This window comes from Pocillopora damicornis, chromosome 4 (genome assembly GCF_964200805.1).
Source record: "Pocillopora damicornis chromosome 4, jaPocDami1.2, whole genome shotgun sequence".
Taxonomy (NCBI): Eukaryota; Metazoa; Cnidaria; class Anthozoa; order Scleractinia; family Pocilloporidae; genus Pocillopora; species Pocillopora damicornis.
In genome coordinates, this window is record NC_142673.1 from 9447960 (window position 1) to 9472296 (window position 24337).

The following is a 24337-nucleotide window of genomic DNA, read 5'->3' on the forward strand; positions in this document are numbered from 1 at the left end:
CATATAAGAACCATCGAAGCTTGGTAGCCTGCCAGTCCACTTCGAGGCTTCGAAGACAAACATGGCGGATTAGTGTGCAAATGTTCACCGTTGAACTTTGAATGCCAGAAACATGGTGAGTGGGCAGTGATTTAGTCAAGATGTCCTTATAGCCCCATAAATAATTATTTTTACAGATATTTGATGCAAGAAAATAATACCGAAAACGAAAGCTTGCCTTTAGGACCAAGACTTCTTCTATGGGGTTATAAGGAAAATATTTATCTCTTCATGATTTATAATACAACAGTCTCAGTTTTAAAAACCTCAGGTGAATTAGCTCAACGATTTGATCAGTAACTAGGATACTCGAATGAAGCAAATAATTTCCAAGAATTTCGAGGGAGAAATGGGAGAAAAACTGGCTTTGTCGCCAGGCGAGCCAACTCGTGCGATTAGGAAGCCTTGAGAATTGACCCTTTACACCCTAACATCAATTAGTTAATTAAATTAATTACATTTATATAGCGCCATCTTCCATTAATTGTCCATTGCACTTTACAATACTCTAAAAAAGGTAAAAATAAAAATCCTAACAATTAAGTACACATGCATGCTTAAAAAGTTTTAAGATTAGCCTTAAAAACTGCCTCTGATTATGAAAGCCTGATCTGGAGTGGTAGTTTATTCCAGAGCCTTGGTGCCACCATGGAAAAAGCCCTTTCACCATATGTTTTAAGATTCACTCTAGACTCATCAAGCAACCTGTTGTTTGAAGATCATAGTGTGCGACGAGAGTCATTATACTTCAATAGGTCTTTAATGTAATCTGGGGCCAGTCCATTCAGAACTTTGTAATTCAGCAACAATATTTTAAAAACTATCCTATAATGAACTGGCAGCCAATGTAAGCTCCTTATGCAGTATATCACTATAGATATCACTATAGGCTGTACATCAGTATAGATATTCTCCATACTGTTCTTCATTAATTTTATTTCCCAAGGTGCTAATAAGGAAAATTTATTTAACAGTTAAGCACTTTTACCAGTTAATTTACCATTTTTATTTACATCATCATTGCTCAAAATCAAGAGCTTCCTTAATTGATCATTTTCTTCTTTCTTGTGACCTCAATTTGTGATTTAGGAGAGTTATAAGATTCACTGGTGATATTATATGGAGAGATTAGATGCTAGTCTTCCTAAGAGGGTCAAAGGATGAAGAGATGTGACGTTTCCCAGCATTCTTATATTGAGCAATATTGCTAGCATGTTGATTCACCATTTATCAGAGCAAAGTTTGTTCACAAAGTTGTCATCTGTGATTGTAACTTGCAGGCTGTGACTTTGCACACTGATGTAGGAGACTTAAAAATTGAGCTTAATTGTGAGGACACTCCAAAAGCATGTGAGGTAGGAGTGAGATAGTATTATTCAATGGTAGGAAGTTTTTGTCAATCATTGTAAAGTACTAACTTTTACTCTTACATTCACAGAATTTTCTTGCTCTGTGTGCAAGCAGTTACTATGATAATTGTGTTTTTCATCGGTAAGTGAACCTTACAAGCAATTTTTGTATTCAGTCAACTTCTGTGTACTCTGTATGTATGAACCATATTCTGTTGTTCAAAATTATTTCATTTGTCTTTTGGTTATGAAGTATACATACTAGTGAGTATAATGAAAAAGAAATTAGAATCTTCTTCTTTTCAACAGAAACATCAAAGGTTTTATGGTACAAACAGGTGATCCTACAGGTGTGTAGTTAACCCTTTACACTCTAACATCAGTATGCATATTCTTCATACTGTTCTCTATACATTTCCCAAGGTGCTGATAAGGAGAATTTGTTTAAATAACAGTCACAAGCTTCTTTAGTTGGTGATCATTTCCTTTATTCTCGTGACCTTAATATTTGATTCAGGGAGGATATTGTAAGGACAACCTCCTACTCACTCTTAGGGGTTAAAGGTTTAAGGAGGATAACAGATATTACTCAGTTAATAAATAACCAATAAGTTTCCTTATTTAAGTGTCATCCAATTTTTCATTTTAGGAACAGGAAAAGGAGGTAAAAGCATCTGGGGAAAAAAGTTTGTTGATGAGCTGAGTCCGTCACTGAGGGTTAGTGTCAGTGGATATAACAACAAACCTTAGAGGAAAGAATACTATTTAGGAGTAAACTGTTGTAGCCTACAGTGTAGCAGTGGTGATCTGCCACCTTAACCCTTTTACTCCTAGAAGTGATTGACATGCAACTTCTCTCTATAATATCCATACATTATCTAGCAAACAGGTAATGAGTATACTTGAACTTATCAGGAAGAATTTTTATCTTGATATAACACCAAATTCTCATAATTAATTTACAAGGAGGTGTGTAGCAGCAAGAGAGGAGAATTAACAATCAGATCTCAGAAATTAAAGGGTTAAATTTTTTCTTTTTTTTTTTTTTTTTTGGTTTGGCAAGTCTTGTCAAAAGATTGTTGTAGCCAATTAAAGTATGACATTCATTATCACAACAAAGGATGCTGTTTACTTTTATTGTTCACAAATGACCCATGCATCTACAAATTCTTATTTTGTAAGCAAACTGATGACCTTGGCCTGATTTTGTTTCCAGTCTGTAATAGCAATAACTCATGGGCATTTCAAATGCACTATTGAATAATGCTCATGTCTTCTGATTAATTAAAGATACAATCATGTATTGTATCAAATTTACCATTATTCTTTCTTATTCTGTTTACATACATGATGCTATTGACATTGCTAATCCTAGCTGTATGCAGGATGCATGTCATATCTGAACTTTGTAATGTCCTTGGACACCATAGTATCTGTAGAATTGAGGCCCATAATTTAAAGGTCTAAGGTTTTGATTCCTCATGGGGACTCAGGATTTTTTATTTGTCCTGTGCTTGTGACAAGAGAAAAAACATCTTTCTCTATTTCTTCACTGAGCTCAAAATTTATCATGGTTCATATTCTAATTATGTAACATCTTTATGTTAGCATAATGCAAGAGGAACAGTATCAATGGCAAATAGTGGACAAGATACAAATGGATCACAGTTTTTTATCTGTTATGGCAAACAACCTCATCTTGACATGAAATACACAGTATTTGGAAAGTAAGTAACTGTGTATGTGGAAGATACAGTAAGTCATTTCTGTAAAATAAACTTAAGGTGATCATTTTAGGAGAAATGTAACATCTGAAATGAAAGCCGTGGATCCTATACTTATTGTCCTTTTTCCCTAATTTTTCCTTCCTCTGTGTTTGCAATCAATTACATGTACTATTTCTTAATACAGCAAACTTGAAACATTTGCTTGTGTTGATGACAATCCTCAAATTTCTCTAGTTATAACAAATCCTAATTGTTACAACTTGTTTAAAAGAAACAATGACTTTGAGATAACTGTCAAATGGAATTTAGCCCTTTAGTCCCCAACATCATTTTTCATATTATCTGCACTCTGTATCTTTTTTCTTTATACATTTACTGTAGTATTGAACAGGACAAAAATTTTCTCTAACAATTTGAATTGTTAGGAACTGAAAATCGCCTTGAGGTGAAAGAGTTAAGAGTTTCAGGGACACAATCCTTAGAGTTTCACTATTTTAATTTATAACATAGCTAGTAAATTTGTCTTATCAAATTCCATTGTGTGAGCGTACTTCATATTCCTATTGTGCACGCTTATGATGTCAGCAAACAAATCCCTCGCAAAAAAAAATTTTCCTTTGGTTTGAAAATGTTATAAGATATGAAGCACTTGGGAAGTTTGGAGAGCACTCAAGAAGCTAGAGTAGCTCTTGGCTATGCCTCGAGCAACTCTTACGCATCTTTTGTGCTCTCCAAACTTCCCGCATGCTTCATATCTCAATGAATGCACGCTTACGTATGAACCAATTGTTAATTATATTATTTGCAGAGTGATTGATGGGTTAGAGACCCTTGATGATTTAGAGAAACTCCCTGTAAATGAGAAGACATACCGCCCACTCACTGAGGTGCGAATAAAGAATGTGACCATCCATGCAAACCCTATTGCAGATAAGAGTGGATGAATCAATCCAACAGGAAAGTTACGGTGTAAGCCTACTATTACTTACTGCTTACTGCCAAACAAGGACAGTGGTGTGTGCTATCAGACCAGCAACACTGGAGGGAACAACTTCACAATCAAACAACTCAAGATGCAACAGAAAACAATCCTAAGAGACTGTGTTAAGAAAACATTTTATTTTGGGACAAATTTTGTATAAAATGTTTTTGTCTTTGTCTTTACAGTATAGTTCTCATACCTTCCATTCTCAAAAAACCATGAATTATGCAGAGTACAGAGTAAATCTTGTCATATTCATGTGCATTAAATCCAATTAAAATAGTGAGTCTTGATCTTGCTGCCACTGAAAATATCCGCTTTTAAGCTTTTACGCATGAACATTTATGCATTGAATGGTAAGGGTATTTAAAATACTCTCACTATTCACTGTATACAATGTTCATGAAATAACAGACAACAATATTCCCTTTCATGAATCATCCTGTTGTGCCACTTAAGCACCAAGGCAGTTAAGAAAGTTGAAACCTCGAAGAAAAATACCATGCTGTTGATGGAAATGTGTAAAGAATCAACCCTGCACTTTCCTTTGCTGACAGCTTTCCATCTTGTACTTATGCATTGGATTCACACACCCTGAAATCTGTCCTTGTTGTTGAAACATTGATTCAGGTGGACGTCTTTGTACATTCTTGAACAGTTTCCCAAGCACATGATCATGAACCTTACAACATATTCTTAGAACTGGTCTGATGTTCAAATCTCCTTCACACTGCAGCCTGACAGTGGTTTATTAATTCCTCACAGTACCTAAAGAGTTGAAAAGCATTAGTTTAGCTTTTTGACGAAAAAAATGAGTGGCTTTACAGGTTTATGAATGACTGGGCTTATAAACAACATCTGGTTTCCCCTTTTGTGAATCAACTGTCTTTCTGCATGCTAGATCATAACATCCCCTTGTTATCCAACGTCACAAAGTAGAGAAAAAATAAAGCATGATTAGAGTACAAGTAGCCTGTGATATTGTACAGTTGGTTATATTATACTGTAAGAAAACCTGATTAACCAGTTGGCAGTGTGCGCTATGCTTCTCTATTCACTTTGCTTTTCTTGCCATATGAAAAATGATTAGAAACACTTAGCATAGAAAAAGCAGTTGGATAACAAATAACATTTTAGATGTTTTGGTGTGCAGTATTGCTTAGTATTTTTACTCTTTGTTTGTATTTCGACTTGCCCTACAGGCTTGTCAAAATACAGCACAACTTGTAAAAATACTCAGTAATAATACCCACCAAAACTTGTAATAAGATATATATTCTTTGAGTTTGTTCATGATTTTATGTAGTTTGTGATACACTCCCCAATTACATGCATGTTGCGTATTCACAGAAAAAAAAAATTTTTTTCTTGATATGAGACAACCATGTCTGTCACAAAATTCCAAGGTGACAAGTATGGGGTGATATTTTTATTTTTGGAAATGTTTACATGGTCACATTCTAGATTTTTAATTGGTAAATTTGATCTGTTATGTTTACTTTTGCCCTGAGATCTTCATTGTGAAATTGTTTGAGGGAAGTATGAAACACGCATTTCATCATAAGTTGAGCAATTAAGGTCCTCTTTAACAAGCTTAATAAGGAAAACCCATGAAAGGTCTACCTGGCCACTCTGTGTTTATGCCTTACAGCCTCCACCTGTTCTTTAAGTAGCAAAGGTTGGACCTTTGCTGCATCTTTTAGCACATTAAGTGTTGCTTCCTGCAAAATAAGAAGAGCACAGTATACAAAACTCCTTTTTCAACTGAAGCACTTTTGAATTGAATGTTGAAACACTAAAACCAAAGTAATCAAAATGGCCAATTAGAAGAAAGGAAGTACTTTAACAGCCAATGAGAAGTCACTGTAAAACCAACTAAAATGCCTAAAGTGTGGGAAAATGATAGCAGCCAGGTCATAATTAGTTTTAGTTTGATTTGCATCTGATTGGTTGAGAGAATGGTGCAAGTTGTCTACATCAATCACAGAACGAGGTAAAGCAAAACCAAAGCTATCCATGAATAAAGGGGTAAGTTTCTAAAGAAACTGTGGTGCTGCGTTGGTGGGAGAGTATAGCAGGTAATTTAGTGTTAACAACTGAGTTCAAGCGTTAACCCTTCATCAGAGCGATCAATTGATCAATATCTCTGATGAAGGGCTAACGCTCAAACATCAGCTTTTTTACCCTTTACGGTGGCTAATTTACATTTTCAACTCAGTTGTTAACACTAAATTACCTGCAAAGCAATCCATGGATTTCTTTTGACAAAATTGTTAATTGCTTTAAGGTGCAGTTAGTTTCACCATCTAAGGTCGTTATTCTGGCTCTGATCTTTCATAGGGATGACTGATTGCATTCAACACCTTGGTGTGTAAAGTACCCTTTGATGCATCTTCATTGTTTTTTCTCTGTACATGTAGTGAAATGCCCTTAAAAGTTAACATAGATGATGATGCCTGTTCTACTTTGATGGCTTTTTTTCTCCATTTTGAGAAGTATTGAGTTCTGTTAAGGAATGTGTGAGATCACAATGACTAGAAATAGGTAATGGAATATGTGAAGTGTCCTGACAGACAGATGTGATGATGATGATGATGATTTTGGTGAATGAAGGAGCTTTTAATTTATCAGTATTTATTGAATCTCTACAATTTAAAACTAGCACCTAGAGGTGTTCATAAATTTACTCACCTGTATTGAAGCTGAAGGGTCATCTAAATGTACTAAGAGACCTTTGAACATGGCTTGAAGGTGTAACTTGTATAAGTCACAATCGTAGTCAGATGGAAATGCTCTAAGAGAAATTGATAAACAAAAAGAATAATATGATAAAGACAAGGTCAAAAATTGTTTAATAATGTTTGTCCAAGTCCAGGAGTATTTAGTTAAAAGTATCAATGATAATACTACTGACAGTGGTCTTGTACAGGACTGGAAACATTTCCTACCAAACCATTAAAATTGCTGAATTTTATCAGTTTTGGCTGAAAGAGTGACAATGAGGATAAAATAAAGGCTGTTCATGTCCACAAATGGTATTGAGAAGTGCTTTTAGTTTAATTTGTGATATATTGTTGAGGGTAGTCTAGGAGACAGAGTTGCTGCAGAATGTTGTGTCAGTAAAATGAACTTGAGTTAAACTCAAGATTGTTAATTTCTTTTCTCATTATAAACTGCTACACTTTAAAGATCTGTTCATGAAAATACGTAAAATACATTCCATTTGTTACAGGCAGACATGCACTTTTACATTTGACCTCATTTAATTTTGCACAGTATTTTTCACAAATGATAAATATAGTTTTATAAAATAATTCAAATAGTACGCACGCTCTGATTGGCCATAAAACCATTTTACATGAGCATATGTAAACACGGTTTTTGTTCCTCTTTCATTAGTTATTTTATAAAAGAAATGTAAAATGGTTTCCGTGTTTACATAGCCTGATGTAAACACTTGGGAGGTTAGGAGAACACGAGATAAGCTGGAAACCACTCCGCTTCATGTCGTGGTTTACTACACTTATCTCGTGTTCTCCCAACCTCCCGCGTGTTTACATCAGGCTATGTAAACACGGAAACTGTTTTACATTTCTTCAGTATAAACTCAACAGCACTAACCTAAAGTAAGCAAGAAATGTTTTGGTGACAACAATTCTTATCTCATCACTGCTATCATCCATTCTCTTCAGTAACTCAGGGTAAACCTGATGAAGCATATCAGCTAAACAAGGGTGGAATGAAGCAATTACATTATAACAATGGCTCAGACAATGAAAAAAGGATAATTATAATTAAAATTACTTGTCGTGAATTGTACTATCTTTTGAAAAGTCACAGGCAGATGTTATACCAATGCAGAGTAAAAGGAAACTGCAGCACACTCACAAATGAAACCAAAGCACCTTTGGTGAAACCATATCACACCTTTCTTTAACATAAGCTTGCCTAAAAATCATTTTTCTTCAGTTCATTCCATAATACTGAAACTGAAACAACACAAAGATGATGCAACCCACCATTAAGACTTTCTTTACAAGACATAAGGAGTCTCTGGAGGGCTTTACAAGATACAAGTCTTGTGGTTTGGTTGTGGTCATCAAGGCAAGAGGTGAGCTGCAAAGAAGAAGAGAGACTCAGATGAGATTAGAAGAAGTCAGGGACAACAGTACGTCAAACTGCCCAAAAGGTTACCAGAATATTCTGTACAACATATTTCAAGTTAAAAAAAGAAAAGAGCAAAATGATAAAAATTACACAAATATGCCCCGTTTGAACTTCTCAATATTTTCATCATACAAAACAAGTAAAACAAATGGTTTCCATAATGTTGTATGTCCACTGAGGAGATACTTGGTATCACCCAGATGTACATGCATAATAAACAAAGAATTTCTTAATTTGAGTTCCACAGATTGAGAATCGAAGCCTAGCAAAATAGCTGATTTACTTACTCACAATTAACCCATTACTGGACAACAAATCTCTTTTTTTCAGGTGTTAAAATGAAATATAATAGTAAATCCATAGCTTGTGTACCTGAGTGAGAAGATCCTTCATTATTTGTCCAGCATCTTGCAAAGACAACAAGTTAGATTGCAGCAAAGCCCAAAGGCAAGAGATTGCTGCAGAGCGAACAGCAGCAGCAGTTCTTAAAAAAAAAAAATTAGGCTTCAGGCTTTCATAACATGAGTCATTAAATCACTAATTAAGCATGAATTCCTATCAACACAAAAGGGACATGCATCATGCAGCTCCTTTTGAAATGTTTGCAGGTTTGGAACCTTCCCAAGCATTAAAGACATATACTTTGACCTATGTGAGAGAGCATGGACATGACACTGCTTTCACTACCAACTTTGTATCCTGGAAACAACAAGAGAACATGTAAAGTCAATAAAGATTCATTGGTTACTACAGCACCTACCTTCCTGCTTGCCATACACAGTTAGGAATGATCAGTTTTTGAACAGCTTGTACTGAGAAAGGATTGAAAGCTTGCTGTAAATCCACTGATTCAGATGCACTCATGAAGAGCCACGACAACAGTGAAAACATTCTGCAAATCATGAAGGGTAAAAATTGAAACATAAAAATGGATACTGTTATTGTGAATATCTGTTATCCAACATGACTGATGGGGTGCTCCACTGTAACCTAAAGATTTACCTTCCAATTTTCAGAGTAACGACATATGAAATCATATATGGGCACTGCAGTTAAAGAAATGAATATTGAAGCAATCCTTGCAATTATGAACACCACTGAGCTTGTGGATGAAATAAGGCCTGTCTGAAAAAAAATTCAGGCCCGTATGGACCTGAATTTTTTTCAGGCCTTATTTCAACTACTAGCTCAGTAGTGTTCACTATTGTGAGAATCGCTTTCTTACTTCAGCCTTAATTCAGGATCTTTTTTCTGACTGTCTAAGCATTCAGTAAAAATCTCCATGACATCCTGAAGGTGCAGACCAATGGTTGGTCCAGAGTCAGTCAATAACACATCAAACAGACGGCACTCTGGAGAATGATGGGTCCAAGAGGTGTGATTTTCCTAAAACAAGAAAAAAATATGTGTTGAACCATTCCTATTTTTTCTTTAAACAGTGCAGTATCACAAATCCCTGTCCATGGTCCCCCTCTTCAACTCACTACTGTCTTGAATAAGCCATTTAGTGCCGTCATTTATACTGACTGCAGTATAATTATAAAAATATTTCCTTGGTTCAGGAAGATCACATCAAAAAATCCATCAAACACACCAAAGGACAAATCAAAAGAGTATTGTCTAAAGTCCTTTTTCATTGAGATACTGAAAGTTGTAATAACCTATAATATTGTAACCAAAAATCAACAGCCTTTGCTTCCTCTATAGTATTCAGTGCTGTTAAATTGTTCTTTATGTCAATGTTAAACAACTTCCTCAAGTGAGAATTACAGTAATCATTATTCTCTAAATTTGGGCAAGAAATATTGAAACACACCTAACTAACAGCTTGTACCCATCACACTACTTACTTTTAATTTTTTCAAGAAGTCTTGGATGTGATTCTCATAAAGCTTACTTGAACTTGCTAAACTCTGTGCTGTTGCAAGTTTGGTTAAAACAGAATTGACCTGGTTAAATAAAGAATAATCACAAATAAACATGATATTAACCCTTTGAAAAGAAAAATGCCAAGACACCTCAAGTCTTGCTTTGCTTGACTCTAAAAGTACCTCAGTCAAATTTATTTCTGACTCTCTCTCTTCAAATGTATTTAGTTTTAGCTCAAAATGTTTTCTTGTGAATGTAATGTTCAATACCACTCTCAACTAACCTAATAGGCCATCTTCAATATATTAAAATTCTAACATGGCTCTAAGGCTAGGGGTAATAAAACAAAATAAATTAATTATTCATCCCTCAACCTTGATGCCACTGGTTTCTTTTGTTTTACTCCCCCAAGTCTATGAGCCAAGTTTGAATTTTAATATATTGACAATTGCCAATTGTGTCTCCACCATTGTTATTAATAATGGCGTCAAGAATTTGTGTTTGCACTGGTTCTGCCTCGGTAAAAAAAGTTGGAGTCAGGCAAATTACTGAGATGCTCAGTTGTGGAAGAAGGGGTGACAAGCAGCCAAAACTACTTCATTCTATGTGAACTGTTGGCTGCATGGGCCAGAAGCAAGCTTTAATTACTTTTTGTGCACAATGAAGTTAAGATGGCTGAAATAACTCTTAGTCAACTTTTTTAGAATATTAATGAAGCATGTGAAATGTACCTCAAGTTCAAGGCTTCCCTCTCGCTGTAGTGCCTTGACATGTAACAAGACATAAAACAACATAAAGCTGTGAACACCGCTCTCTTCTCCAGCCTTATCAACAACTGCTGAAACTGTTGCCAAGAGATGTCGCTGAGATGATAAATGTTCTGTACAGCAGACATCAGCAAGGGATATTGTGCCACAAACATCCTGGCATAATAAACAAAAAGTCAATGCAGTTAGCTATAGGTTTAGCATACTATTTACTAAATTACGTGTACTAATTCAACAGTCTCGCAAAGGTTATCATTTGTTTGAAAATTGTTTGTCTTTATCAATTAATGAATTAGGTAGATTCCATTTCAGTGTCACTACGAAAGAAAACAGTAAGTGAACATCAAAACAGGGATCTCAGTAAACTATGCATCAAATCACAGGACAATTAAACTTCAAACCAATGTGATGATTTAAGTAACAAAGGCATATTAAGCTCCACAAGAAGGGGGTCTGGGTGCATACTCTGCCAGAAATGTTTTGAGAACTGAATAGCTTTTCATACCCATGAACACAAAGCAATGTGGTTCTAGTAAGGTAAAAGCAGAGTTAAAAGAGCACAAGATTTAAAAGAGTGCTAAAACAGTGAGGTTTAAAACCAATTTCATTGAGTAAGCTAAAAATGACTTTTAAGAAGAAGTCTGTTGAAAGCTTTATATTCTTCTAGGCAAGTTTTCTTTCAGTTGAATGTTGGCAACTTACAAGCAGCATTTTAAGAATAGAAAGCTGCTAATAGCAAGTAGAAAACCAAAAACTCTCTTTCATATGATTATAAATTAAACTTCATTCTGACATCAATGTCCACACTTTGATGATTGACACATTTACATGCCAAGTCCCTACAAAAATTATTGTCTGTTCTACACAGATCCATGATAAGACAATGAACAGTATTAACTAGATCTGGTCGATGGATTCGCAACTCAAACAAAAATTTGTCTGAGTGGTTAGCAGACAAGTATAACTTCCATGGTGACCATACCTTAAGATGGGGTTTAATAAGCTCTGGATTGCAGCCTCTTAGCAAGGCTGCTAGAATCATTAAACAACTACTACAGGCAGTCGTTGAACTTCCTGCAGAGGACTTCAGATGGGGTAGCACTAGCTTACAAAAAAGTGCAGGATCTACAAAACAGCCTGCAAGCTCAGCACTTGACACAACCTATTAAGAGAAGAAAAATGTTAAGGTAAAAAAAAGCCCAACATGAAAGACAACAAAGCAGTTAGAAAGTGGTGGTAAGCTGGAGTACTTTATTCAGAGAAACATTTTCTATGCAACAGGAAAGAGATCCAAGTCTCCTCCCTTCCATACCTCCACCTCTCATTACAATACCAAAGTACCATATGTGGCTCTCAGGGAGAGGAGCCTCACCACATGTTATACAGCTTATGACTTCTCTTTCATATGTCAAATACAATATATACAAAATTGTACTCAAAACCAGGTACTAAATGACATATTAGTTTCACATGGTCTAGGGGATTTTAAATTTCTCACACTTTCTTTAAATTTCAAGGTTTGTTATTCTGCTTTTCCAAAGAAACTCACAAACAATTCATACCCAAATGTAAAGCATAGGGGACCACACCCCTTCCCAAATTTGCTCATATTTGAACCAAACCATTAAAATACATTTGCAGGTATAGAATCTTGCATATAGTACAGGTAGAAAGTTCAACCATCCTCTTCCAAGTTACCTCTTTCACAACTTGTTCATTTTCATCTTGGCTAGCCTTATATAAGCCTTGTAACAAGATCTCCATGTGCTGAGTTGTGTTATCCTCAGCATAAAATAGTAAAAAATAAACCAGAGATGAAGCCTGGTAGAAGATGAAAATAAATTACAGGTATTTAAAACCATATTAAACATATTTGGTTTCTTTTAATACCAGCAGCAACAGGTGCATGTTAATCTGAATTTAAAACTTAAGGGAACTTGATTTAAACTGACTGTATACAATTATCTAAAAAAAAATAATGGAGATCAAAGATCTTTCAATATTTTTCCTGACATTTCCAAGAAGATACCTTAACATCCTGATAGACCCTGCAAGATTATGTTTAATCAATTTCATGTTACACATTTTTCTATTAAAATCTCTGACTCCTGTGGAATTCATACCCGAGGCTTCAGTGAAACCTGAGTTTATGTTTATAAGGCTCTCTTTTACCAGCTTGTACTTAATAATCAATTGGAAATTTTCAGCAAAGATTTTTTTATTTACCAAATAAATGCTTAATTTCCAAATCATTCTCTTCTATTTGCATGTAAACTGATAATGCTAACAAACATGTGCATTAAAAATTTCAATTCTAGCACACTAACGTGTATATCTGTATTTCCATGGATCAAAAACTACATTACTCTAGTTAGGATGACCCAAAATCACTCTCAGGAAAGTAATGGATCATCAATCATAAAAAATTCTACTAACAAACAATTTCTGCATCCACCAGCAAACTTAATTGCAACAACATCTTTTTTTTCTGTTTTAAGCCATGAAGAAGATTTTCGAGACATTTACAAGAAAAAGGCAGTTCTGGCACAAACCTTGATTCTTGTGTCAGTTGTCCAATCTGCCATATCACGTAATGCAGCGGGTAAAATTTTGGAAAGATTTCTTTGTACTAATATTCTGCATCCTAGACTGGGACGATCCATACCTTTCAAAACAAAATGCTGATAAAGAGCTCTATCTACTGTAAAAGCCAACTTGTAAAGTTCACAAGCATAACATTCCCTGTAAGATCAAATGTTACATTTTGGTTTTCATTAATTCAATAATAAATAAATATATGTAATACCCATTAACCACCTGTTTGAAGTCTGTAACTAGATTGCTCCTCAAAATTCATTCTGTCCTTTAATTCTTCCTCATTTTCTAAAGCATATTGATCACCAACCTGTGAAGAAATGAATTTATAATTTAATGGTTTTACATTGCCACTAAACAATTTCAATAATGGAAAAAAACACTTTTTCACATGACTGATTAGTAGTAGAACCATGTTGTATTATCTACCAAGAAATTGTGAGAAATTATGTGACATATATAGATACCTTGTTCATGAGCAGTTTTGACTGCCTCTGAATGTCAGGTAACTCATCAGATAGTCCTGTCATCAGCAATGGCAGTAGTTTATGAAAATATGAATATCTACAAGAAAATATAATATATTTTATCAAACTGAATTATAATAACCCATCTTATTAGAACTAAGTTTAAACTTGTTCTGTACTAATAAAGTTGTAAAAATCTTTTTAATCATATTTATTAAAAGTATATATTTTTTTCTTGTCCAATGATGCAACTCTCTCAACTGAAACAAAAGTTCTTAGAGTAGCATCTTATGATTTGATATATTGGCTTGTGATTTCATAATAACAATAATTATAATTTATTTATCCATTAAAAATGGTAATAGCAAGTTAAAATTATAACACCAATAATAATTAGACTAATTATGATTATGACAAAGACAGTGATAGTGAGTCAGAGTGACAGTGATACTGGTTCAAATGAAAGACTTAGGATGTATGTGACTGGGCTGTTAAAGATGTCCACAGTAAAATCATAGTACTATTACTATTAAATTAGTCTGATACAAATTCAGATGACTTTGCCTAAAGTTTGAGAAAAGATATTAGTACAAGATGTTCAGGGTACACAAATATGGGGTTCAGTGTGGTCCACATATTAATTACATGTATTACATTTTTTCCTGTCAAAATTTTTACTCCTACAGACCATTTGACTGACCTATCTCTGAGGTTTAAGAGCCAATCACCAACAACACCTGTCACTGCTGTTCTTACAGTTGGTGCACTGTCAAATGTTCTTTGTGCAAGATGCGACACCACATCATCCACATTTTTACCATCCCCACCTTTAATAACAATGCCTAAGGTCTAAAATAATATCAAATTGAATGTTTATTAGCTACCAATTTATTTCAGACATCTCTTAACTCTGTCACCCCCAAGATCTGAGCTACAAACCAGGGCTGAGTTGTTCAAGTAAAGAGCAAGCTAACAGGGAGCTAGTCAGTCAACAATTGTTGACTGAGTTTTGTGGCTTTACAGACAGTTTTAATTGTCTATGTTTTTCCTTCAGTTTCGTCTTACACTGAGGTGAAACCCTTCAAAATGTAAGCCCTAATTTATGTTTTATTTCAAGAGAAATTAAGGACAAGGTGTCAAGCTTTTATGTTCTCATAATCTGTTGGCAAGATAATGTACCATAAGATGGTACATGTTAATCATTTCTGAGTTACAGGGTTGAATAATGATAAATAAATGTATGTAATAAGACCATCATTATCAATTAAAAAACACCTGATCAGCAAATGATGATCTACAAATCAATTCTTACAGTTTAACTAAGATATCATTCAAAGAATGTTGGAAGGAAAGTCCTGAAAAATGATGCCTAGTAAAACCAGCACACCTTAAGTAATAAGTTGGATGTTACAGTTACTGTACCAACTAAGCTAAATAAGTTTACAGTATGGGAAGGAAAAAAACCTACAACAATGCTGTACAATTTTTTGCAGAAACTGTAAAATAATATTTCTCACCTGTATACAAGATACTCTAACTTTGGAGTGCTGATGAGAGAGAGACTTAAGAAGAGGATTCACTAAAGAGTTAGCTTGAAAGTAAAACTGGTCAGGAACAGCCACAGCCAAGACATTGACACAACGGCAACTTTCCTGTGAACAAGAAGGCAAGACCTGGTGTTTAATTATTTCACAGATTTCATTGAACCATTTGAGTATTAAGATAGCTTTCTACAAGTTAATGACCAAAACAATTAGCAACATGCAAAATTACATGAACAGAGTCTGAACTTAAGCCATATTTTTCATTTTGCCAGAGTTCATTCTAGTTTCTGTAACATCAGAAAACTATTGGTCTGAGAGGAAATAGGTTGATAGTCCATTATAGAAAGATATGTCTGTACATGTAACCCTGAGAATTTTTTCCCTGGCAGTTCACTAAATGAATATGCATTTAATAACTGTGCTTCTGAACAAAAGTGTGAGAGCAATATGGCTGACTCACAAACACAAAAGAGTAACTTGACCAGGAGTCAAGCCCACCCACCATTACACCACTGCAGACCTCCCCTTAGCATCTGTTATCATGAAACTTATTGTTATTAATACTGTTTCTTGTGTATTGCAATTGTGTGTTAATTACTTGGAAGTGGTTGTGAATTTCATTAGCTGTATTGTGTACTTGTGGTTGATGTTTACATCATTGTCGTTATGAAATTTATGTGGAGTTATTTGTCAGGCTTTGTGTATATTTGTATTATTGTATATTTTAGTTTTGTGGATCAATGCTTATTTTCACTTTTCAAGAAGCAGCATCATTGTTTTTTTAAGAAATGCCCAAAGCTACTCTTGATCTAATTTCAAGATACCCTCCTCCATTCACAAGTCAAACAGGAAGGAAAATCTATTATGTAACCAAAAGTATCTTTGGGCTACATTCCAAGGGCATTTATAAATAAACTTCAGACAAAACTAACCTTCCTCACATCATGAAATGGATCAACCAGAGTTCTCTGAAGAATCTTTACCATGTCATCGATATATACACCAATTTTTTCACCACAGATCTCTGTCACAGAACACAGTAGTTCAACTAAATACAACCTCAGTTCCTCACAAGATTCCGCTATCTCTGGTTGGCCAAGTCTTTGCACCACAGTTGGGATGATGTATGGTAGAAATGACCATAAGTCTGTCACTTGCTTTGCAAATCTACACAGAGAAAAAGACTTGCATCAAACTAAAATACTGCTTGACCTTTTAACCCCCATCCTCCCTTCCCCCATTTCAGTGGATGAGAGGGTTGACAGAGAGGAGCAGGTATATTTGAAGTTAATAAATTGGAAGAGTAAGGGTTTCATTGTCTCTGTAATATGAAGTTTCCTATTAGTAGAAGACACAAATATTTGTCCACCTATATCATATGATGAGTTGGTGTAGAAACAATAGCATGATAGTCCTAAATTTAAAGTGGGAGGAGCACAGTGTGAGGGATTCATTTAAGAAGGGATTAAACAATCAACTTAATCAAAAAGCACTTTACTTTGTTCTGTAGTTTTATATAGTCAAAAGAAATAATCAGAAATGTACTTGCAGCTGTTGGAATTTAAGAATAATGAAAGGGTATTCCATGTTCACTAAATCAAATTTGAGTTTAAAATTTTTAAACTCAAATTTATTTTCATCTTCATAGAACACTTCTACGACTTACTCAGAAACCATCTGGACAGAAAGCTCCCGACACTTTTCAGTTGGATCTGAGAACAGCTTCAAAATGGGTTTAAGTATTTCTTCAAAAGTAACTTGAAGTACTGCAGCTGAAAACTTGGCTTTTGAAAACACTTCTTTTGTTATCTTTTCCAGGGCTCTCTTTCTTGTTCCTCTATTATCATCACTAAGGCAGTTAATATCTCTTTGAAGGCCCTGCAATAAGTATATGTAATCATAAGAAGAAGGCAGTGTAATTTAAACAGAAAAATTTCAATTGCTCTACTAAAGGGCTAACACTTGAAACGCCAGCCTTTAAACTTTTTGCAGTGGTCAATTTACATTTTCAACTCAGTTGGTAACAATAAATTACCCTGTTATACTTTCCTACTGATGCAGCACCACAGTTTATTTAGAACTTACCCCCTTTATTAATTTAAACAGAACCACTTATGGAAACAATTACACAATAAAATGCAGCTTTTCTTTCTAGCACATTTTATACAACAGACAGTTATAATGTCCTTTCATAAGTATATAACATTTATTACACAACATAAAAAGCAATTATAGTGATAGTGATTTACTATATTTCCACACATATGTGCCTGGATACTTATTCAAAATTCAAGGGAGGGGGGTGCTTATTGAATGGGGTGCTTAATCGAGGGGGATCCTTGTTATTCTCCTTTACTGATCACACTTTAACTGAAGCTTAAAAAGTTATAAATTAAGTGGCAATAGAAACAGGCTTTTCTTGTATCACTGCTATTTAAGAGAGTGAGGGGAGAGGGGGCATTTGTTTGACATTATGGCCTTGGGGATGGGCATTATTTGGAGGAGGGTGCTTATTAAAGTGTGGGCACTAAGGAAAATATGATATCCCTTTTTCCAGTTATCCACTCTTTAAATAACCAGGCCTGGTGGCATCATATTACAGAAACTGGCCAAAGCTATGGTAACATGCATGTAGGTGCAGGGTCCATCTTGTAGGCAGAGCTTTCACTGAAGGTATTTCAACAACTAAATATACATTAATTTATACAGCAAACTGGCAATCGTTTTCCCCTAGTTTTTCATGACAGCATCAGCTGAAATTATAGCTATTGAATGCCGTTGGGCATGGTTTTAGCTGTATCACATCTCCCACAGAAGTGTATGAGTAGATATTGAGGCACCAATTATGCAAACTGTATTTACAGACGTATTACAAGCCTAACATGGATGATTCTGCCGTCATTGTTCAAGTGAATGTCTGTCATATTAACAGACACTTAACTAACGGCCTTGTGTTATGCTTTACTGGTAGGCTTAAGTCTGTTAGGACATTAACTATGTTCAAACTCAATAGCTTTGTCTACTGCAAGCAGGATTGGGAAAAATCAATTTGATTTGCGTTTGAAATTGATGATAATGTTTGGTCTTATTTCAAACGTGTAAAAATTGACTCTCAAGAGTTCCTTATATTCAATGTATGAGATATGATAGCACTATAACCCATGTTTGTTGCTAAGCACGTTGCCATGTAAGTTTATTTAGTTTCTTCTCTTGTCTTTGTGCAGACACGAGAATTAACACAATTTTCTGCAAGATCTGAAACTACTGCTAAGTTAAGAATGTGAATATAGAATCAAAACGTATCTGTTCTCAAAGAACTAACCTGTAACAGCGCTTCCAAAGTATCGTTGTCAGTTGGACTCAAATCTGCCGCCATCTTTTCCGCCATCGTGTCATTACTTCTACCTTCAGGGAGGGGGTGGGGAAGATTTTGAATATAATTTCTTAAGATTTTATTTTTAATGATGCCGCTTATTCAAAACTTTTCGTTCTCATCTCTAATGATAATAAATATTTTTTCGTAACACTTAAACTAAATTATGACGCAGGCAACGTTTCTCTTTCGATGAAAGCTATTAAGAAGTGTCATGTCGTTATTTCCCAGCGTACTTTGCGTTCATATTGACAACATGGCATCCGAAACGTTACTTGAAACAGTCCGTCCTGCAGCAAACTCCCAGGTTCCAGAGCCAAGAAGCGGGCATAGATGTGCAGCTGATGATGGAAATATGTATGTTTTTGGAGGTTATTCTCCACATAACGAAAATTTCCTTTACCGTGAGTTATGGCGCTTCAATATCGCTACCAAAACATGGCACTGCGTAAATACTACCGGTCCCTTTCCGAATGAGGTAGCCTCAAGTTGTCTTGTCTATGACAAAGGAAACCTCATCGTCTTTGGTGGATCTGGAGTTCCTTTTGGCGAGAGTAATAGCAAAAAGCTTCACGTGTACTCTTTGAGGAGACATCAGTGGTTTGATCTCACGAATACTTATTCTGATAAGGAAGAAAGTGATGGGGAAGGTGTTTCACCGATTGCTGGTTATGGACAGAGTATGGTTTTGTCCAGGGACAAGGAATTGTATGTTTTTGGTGGTACAACGGGACTAGAATTCAACTCGTATTTATATCGTTACAGCTTCTCCAATCACACTTGGGAGTATGTGAAAAGCCATAATCCTCCTGTGCCCCGATACAGACATGAATCTGTTTCCGACGGCGAAAGGTTTTATGTAATCGGTGGTGGAATGAGCAATCGAGACCCCGCAATTTTCTTCCAGTTGGAGAAAATTCAGTCCTTTAACTTTGGTTCTAAACAATGGGAGGAGCATGTTTGCTATCCTTCCCGAACTCATGGTTTTCCTAAGCGTAGAAGATGTCATGGTTGTGTAATTTTTAATTCAGTTGTGTACATTTGCGGAGGTTATGACGGGTCGAACATTTTTGATGATATATGGAGCCTTGATCTAGCGACGTTTCAATGGAAAAAACACCACAAGGTATTTAATACGAAAGAATGATTAATTTGCAACCGCATGTAGCCGGTGTACCGCACCAGGGAGCTTTGGAGTGTTTTCAGCGAACTTGGGGGCAGGTCCCGCCCTTTCCCAAGTTTTAGAGTACTACTAGGCACCTAGGGCTAAGGTGTTCACATGCTTTTCTCATTAAAGTTTTTTTTTTTAAGCTGGGCCTACCCCCTAGATTTGGTGCTTAAGAAGAAAAAGCCGGGTGAATAACCTATTTCTATAGACCAGTGACCACTAGTAGATCCCTACAGTGTAATTAACCCAAAATTGGAACAAGGCAGCAAGGAGAATAACAAATGATATACAATGGCCAAGTGTTTGCATGAATAATATTCTCACAGGGTGTTGACATTTTAGATTTTTGTGTAAGATTACTGTATGTTGATCCTGTGGCCAAAATATGATAAAAAAGAATCAGGCAATATTTGGCACCATGACGAACATCATCAAAACTTATTTTTAGCTTATTGTGCTGAATTTTGAAAACAGTCAGATAAGGAAAAATATGATCTTATAAATGCTTCATTGTAGGAAGAAACAAAAGGCTTCTTTTGTTCATGATTTGTCAACCATTCAAATAGACACCATCTAGAAAAACAGATTGAGGTTCTTTACCTTTAACCCTTCTTGAAACTCTTGTAATTGGCCAAAACAGAATTTCTCCCAACAGTACCAACATAATATGAAGCAGACAAGTGATGAGAATAGAGAGAAATATCAATTAACCCTTTAACTCTCAGAAGTGACTAACAAGTAACTTCTCCCTACAATATCCAGCAAATAAGTAATGAGAATTCTCAAATCCATTAGGTAGAATTTGTTATCTCAATCTAAAACCAAATTCTCACAACTTATTTATAAGGAAATGTGTAGCAGCTAGAGGGGAGAATTAACAATCAGATCTTGGGAGTTAAAGGGTTAAGTAATTATTAGTTGATCCATAAAAATATATTCAAAACTAAAACATAATAAGGATTGTATGGCAGACAGTAAGGAGAATTACCAATGAGATCTTGGGAGTGAAAGGTTTAAAATATACTGTGCTCCATATTGAACAATATGCATATGGTGTAATTTACAAAAGTTTGACACCTATTATGTTTTGTTCTACTTCTGGCTCTCGCTCAATACTGAGAGGAATGATGCAGAGCCTTGAGTATGGCCATTGTCTCTGTATTGAAGTTTAGTTTCTTTGATCCAAATGCAGGTTCTGCCTTACCCTGTTTACTTTCACTCGGCTGCAGTTACTCCGTCAGGCTGCATGTATGTGTTTGGAGGTGTGAAGACCATCAATTCTAATGAAGCCACCAGGTCAAATGATGTTTTTAGACTTTGTATAGCTTGGCAGCCTCTTGTGGAAAGATGCTGGGAAGTTGTCACAAGTTGTCTTCAAGGCAAAAGAAATTTCCATACAGATCTTAAGAATCTTGGTGTTCCGCCCCATTTCTTAGAGAGGCTGAAATAATATACATACTTCTTACTAACTTTGTAAGAGATCTGTACTGAAAGTTAGAGACCAAATTTTTTCTGCTCAATTTTATGACCCTGGAGCAAAGCAAACCATATGTCTGAGTGGGAAAAAAAACAAGATTCCTTAGCTGACAGTAGAGACTGAGAAAATAAGGTTAGTAGTATCTCTATTATATCTCTAGGTTCAAATAGAGAGGGTAGATCTCAATTACCGGTAAAACAAGCTTTTGAATTTAGTAGGCTGTAGAGTTAAATACAGCTTACTAATTGTAAGACAAATTGTAGTGCATTTAGTAATAGAGAGATGTAATAATTGACACGATACAGTACATGTATATAATCCACTATGTTAATTCACCAAAATGGAAAGTGACCAACATGCATAATTTATAATAAAGTTCGGATATAACGCATGCTGTCATTTGTTGAAAGAGCATGCTCTATGAGAGTATAGAGCATAGAACTGAGCTAAAGCTGTCATGCCATCTCCCAAATTGTAATGTTTGACCTTTTGCGGGACTTTTTTTTAGCTTTTTTCAATAATTGAAAGTGAAATTTCAAAACCAGCGAGCTGGCAAGTAGCAACAGAAGAACCAAACAAACGTTTGTAAAAATACCAGGTGCTGTAATTTATGTTATTAAAACATGAGCAGATAGGAAAATCCTCAAAGGAAAAACAAAATAGACATTCCAAGTTTTAAACATTTTCATGTTCAGTTAGATTGCAAGCTTACATACGGTAATAAAAATCAAACAGCTAACACTCATATAGTATATAAAGTTCAGTGTTCAAAAACAAAACAGAACAAAACAGAAATGATGAAAAATATAACCAAACTGGCATAACTGTTAAAATTCATACTAATCATAACAGTGTCAAAGCGAATATGATCATGCTGAAGTCCATTGCGGCTTGCTCATCATGACGATCTCTGGTCATAACTACAGTAATCCCTGTCATCCCGAGCGATCTTCATGTTCTGGTGAATTCGGCTGTCGTTCATTCAAAAAACACTCACCTTGCACAGTTTGTTTTCTACCTTGTCATATGAAAAAACTTGTGTGATTTTATGAGCTGTTTTTTTTATTTTTTTGTTTTTTATTCAGCTGAAGTTCACTGAACATTTCACTTCAAGATTCTATACTAGAGACATAGAAACTTCAGGCAAAAGTGTTAAATTCAACTTGCCAAACTATTTAGTTTGTAAACTATCGCAGATTGTGAACTTTGATGGTTTTTTAACTTTGATGGTTTGACACTTTTGACAGCTTTTGTCTTGTACAGCCAATCAGATTACTTGAACCATTCTAACAGGGATTCTGATTGGCTTATTGTAGCATGCTTTATGAGAGTATAGAGCATGCTGATGACATTGTTGTTCGCTTTGAAAATAAAGTTTGTTTTGAAAATTGAAAGTAATTCTTGGGGAATTTAATGAATTCTTTATTATAAAACAAATAGAGAAGCCTTGACTGTGCTCTGTTCTGTTGTAAAGCACTTAGGAAGCGGCTAGAGCACTCAAGAAGTGGGGGAAACACTCAACTATGTCTCGTGTTTCTCCCTACACTTCTTTCATACTCTAGCTGCTTCCTGCATGTTCTATAACAGAACAGAGCACAGTCAAGGCTTCTCTATTTGTTAAATAAATCATAGTTCTAAGCTTCCTTACTTATAAGCTTGCTAGTTTCAAGCTCATCTATTAGTAAAAAAACATTTTATTCTGTTCTCAAAGATTTGAGTCAGCCAAAAACAGGGAACAACATTTTTTTAAAACCACAATGGTATAGGCAGGATTTTAGAGGTATTTAATCTTGTAATTTGGATGAGTCAGGGTTTGCTTACTTTCAAGAGGGCCACAGCTCAAGTTAGTGGTATACTTTTGTATAATGGTGTTGCATACACCAATTGCATACCTCTCCTCTACTGAGGTACTACTGCATATGTTGTGGCAACAGTACATTAAAAAAAATATTACTATAATTTTTGCATAAGCCAAGTCCTTATCTAACCATTAGCTAAAACAAACATGTGGTATAGAAAGGTTGAATGAAGGGAAATAAACATGTAAGTTACTTATACTGGATGTTGATGTAATCATACACATTTACTATGAACTACAAGATTCCAAAGCCTTGAAGAATTTTTTTGTGAAACTAAGTTTGGGAAATATTGTCTATTGTAAAACAGAGGATACTGTTTTTCATGGAATAAGCACCTCTTCATTAACATTTTGGCCAAAATGGGGAAATGCTTATGGACAGAAGGGTGTCCATCTAAAACAAATTTTTTGTTTTGCAACAAAGAAAAAACCTTGCCCCCCCCCTTTCAAATTATAAATTAGATTTTGTGCTCAAATGATCCTTTTCTCACCCTTGTAAACTTTTTTGTGCCCTATGCAAAAGGTGTGACACTGTGCATTAGATTTCACCTAGCCTATTGGAATCAGGGTGCACAAAGTAGTTATTACCATTCTGTAATCATGTGGTTTTGAGCGAAATTCTCCATTATTTTTTGCTGAAATTGAGAAAAAGTATTTTCTGCTATCACATTATACCCGTACCCAGTAAAGCTAGTGGAGGTAATGCCATGGTTGTTCGGTATTTGCTGAATGATATTTAATGCAGCTGTGGTCGAATATCATTGTTAGATTTGATCGCTAACTTCTTCCATCTTCCAGTTTTTATTGCTTTTCACTGCAGTTTTTAATATTATCCTCAAACGAGACGAACCTACTTGTTGACAGGCTGGCATATTGGAAAGCAACTCGAGGAAGTTTCACTTGTCACAAACCTTACATGTATGTTTAGAGCAATGCAGACATACATGCAGAAAAC

At 35.2% G+C, this 24337-nt stretch overlaps 3 protein-coding genes across 3 annotated transcripts; 2 read left to right on the forward strand and 1 right to left on the reverse strand.

The window, feature by feature from the left end:
• The first annotated feature begins 17 nt into the window (after positions 1-17).
• Positions 18-4368, forward strand: LOC113679253 (peptidyl-prolyl cis-trans isomerase-like 3). Its single transcript, XM_027196202.2, has 7 exons — positions 18-115; positions 1320-1394; positions 1478-1530; positions 1698-1738; positions 2038-2105; positions 2997-3115; positions 3924-4368. The coding sequence occupies exons 1-7, from the start codon at positions 113-115 to the stop codon at positions 4057-4059; spliced, it is 495 nt and encodes a 164-aa protein (XP_027052003.2). The 5' UTR covers positions 18-112; the 3' UTR covers positions 4060-4368.
• On the reverse strand, positions 4216-19108 carry LOC113679254 (dynein axonemal assembly factor 5). The gene is made up of 20 exons (XM_027196203.2): positions 18829-19108; positions 17173-17384; positions 16439-16673; positions 15480-15614; positions 14663-14811; positions 13963-14059; positions 13718-13805; positions 13453-13565; positions 12599-12721; positions 11883-12062; positions 10865-11056; positions 10115-10213; positions 9490-9650; positions 9025-9156; positions 8637-8748; positions 8117-8213; positions 7719-7821; positions 6789-6891; positions 5721-5818; positions 4216-4865 (listed from the first exon to the last, which is right to left on the reverse strand). The coding sequence occupies exons 1-20, from the start codon at positions 18892-18894 to the stop codon at positions 4823-4825; spliced, it is 2538 nt and encodes an 845-aa protein (XP_027052004.2). The 5' UTR covers positions 18895-19108; the 3' UTR covers positions 4216-4822.
• Positions 19109-19113: 5 nt separating this feature from the next.
• Positions 19114-23581, forward strand: LOC113679251 (kelch domain-containing protein 10). The gene is made up of 2 exons (XM_027196200.2): positions 19114-20005; positions 21240-23581. The coding sequence occupies exons 1-2, from the start codon at positions 19136-19138 to the stop codon at positions 21495-21497; spliced, it is 1128 nt and encodes a 375-aa protein (XP_027052001.2). The 5' UTR covers positions 19114-19135; the 3' UTR covers positions 21498-23581.
• The last annotated feature ends 756 nt before the right edge of the window (positions 23582-24337 follow it).

Coding starts and splice junctions, on each gene's coding strand:
- LOC113679253 (XM_027196202.2), top strand. Junction 1,531..1,697: donor GATAATTGTGTTTTTCATCG/GTAAGTGAACCT, acceptor TCTTTTCAACAG/AAACATCAAAGGTTTTATGG. Junction 1,739..2,037: donor ACAAACAGGTGATCCTACAG/GTGTGTAGTTAA, acceptor TTTTCATTTTAG/GAACAGGAAAAGGAGGTAAA.
- LOC113679254 (XM_027196203.2), bottom strand. CDS start 18,894: ATGGCGGAAAAGATGGCGGCAGATTTGAGTCCAACTGACAACGATACT. Junction 16,674..17,172: donor TCTGTCCAGATGGTTTCTGA/GTAAGTCGTAGA, acceptor TTCTCTGTGTAG/ATTTGCAAAGCAAGTGACAG. Junction 9,157..9,489: donor GATCCTGAATTAAGGCTGAA/GTAAGAAAGCGA, acceptor CATGATTTGCAG/AATGTTTTCACTGTTGTCGT.
- LOC113679251 (XM_027196200.2), top strand. CDS start 19,136: ATGGCATCCGAAACGTTACTTGAAACAGTCCGTCCTGCAGCAAACTCC. Junction 20,006..21,239: donor AATGGAAAAAACACCACAAG/GTATTTAATACG, acceptor ATCCAAATGCAG/GTTCTGCCTTACCCTGTTTA.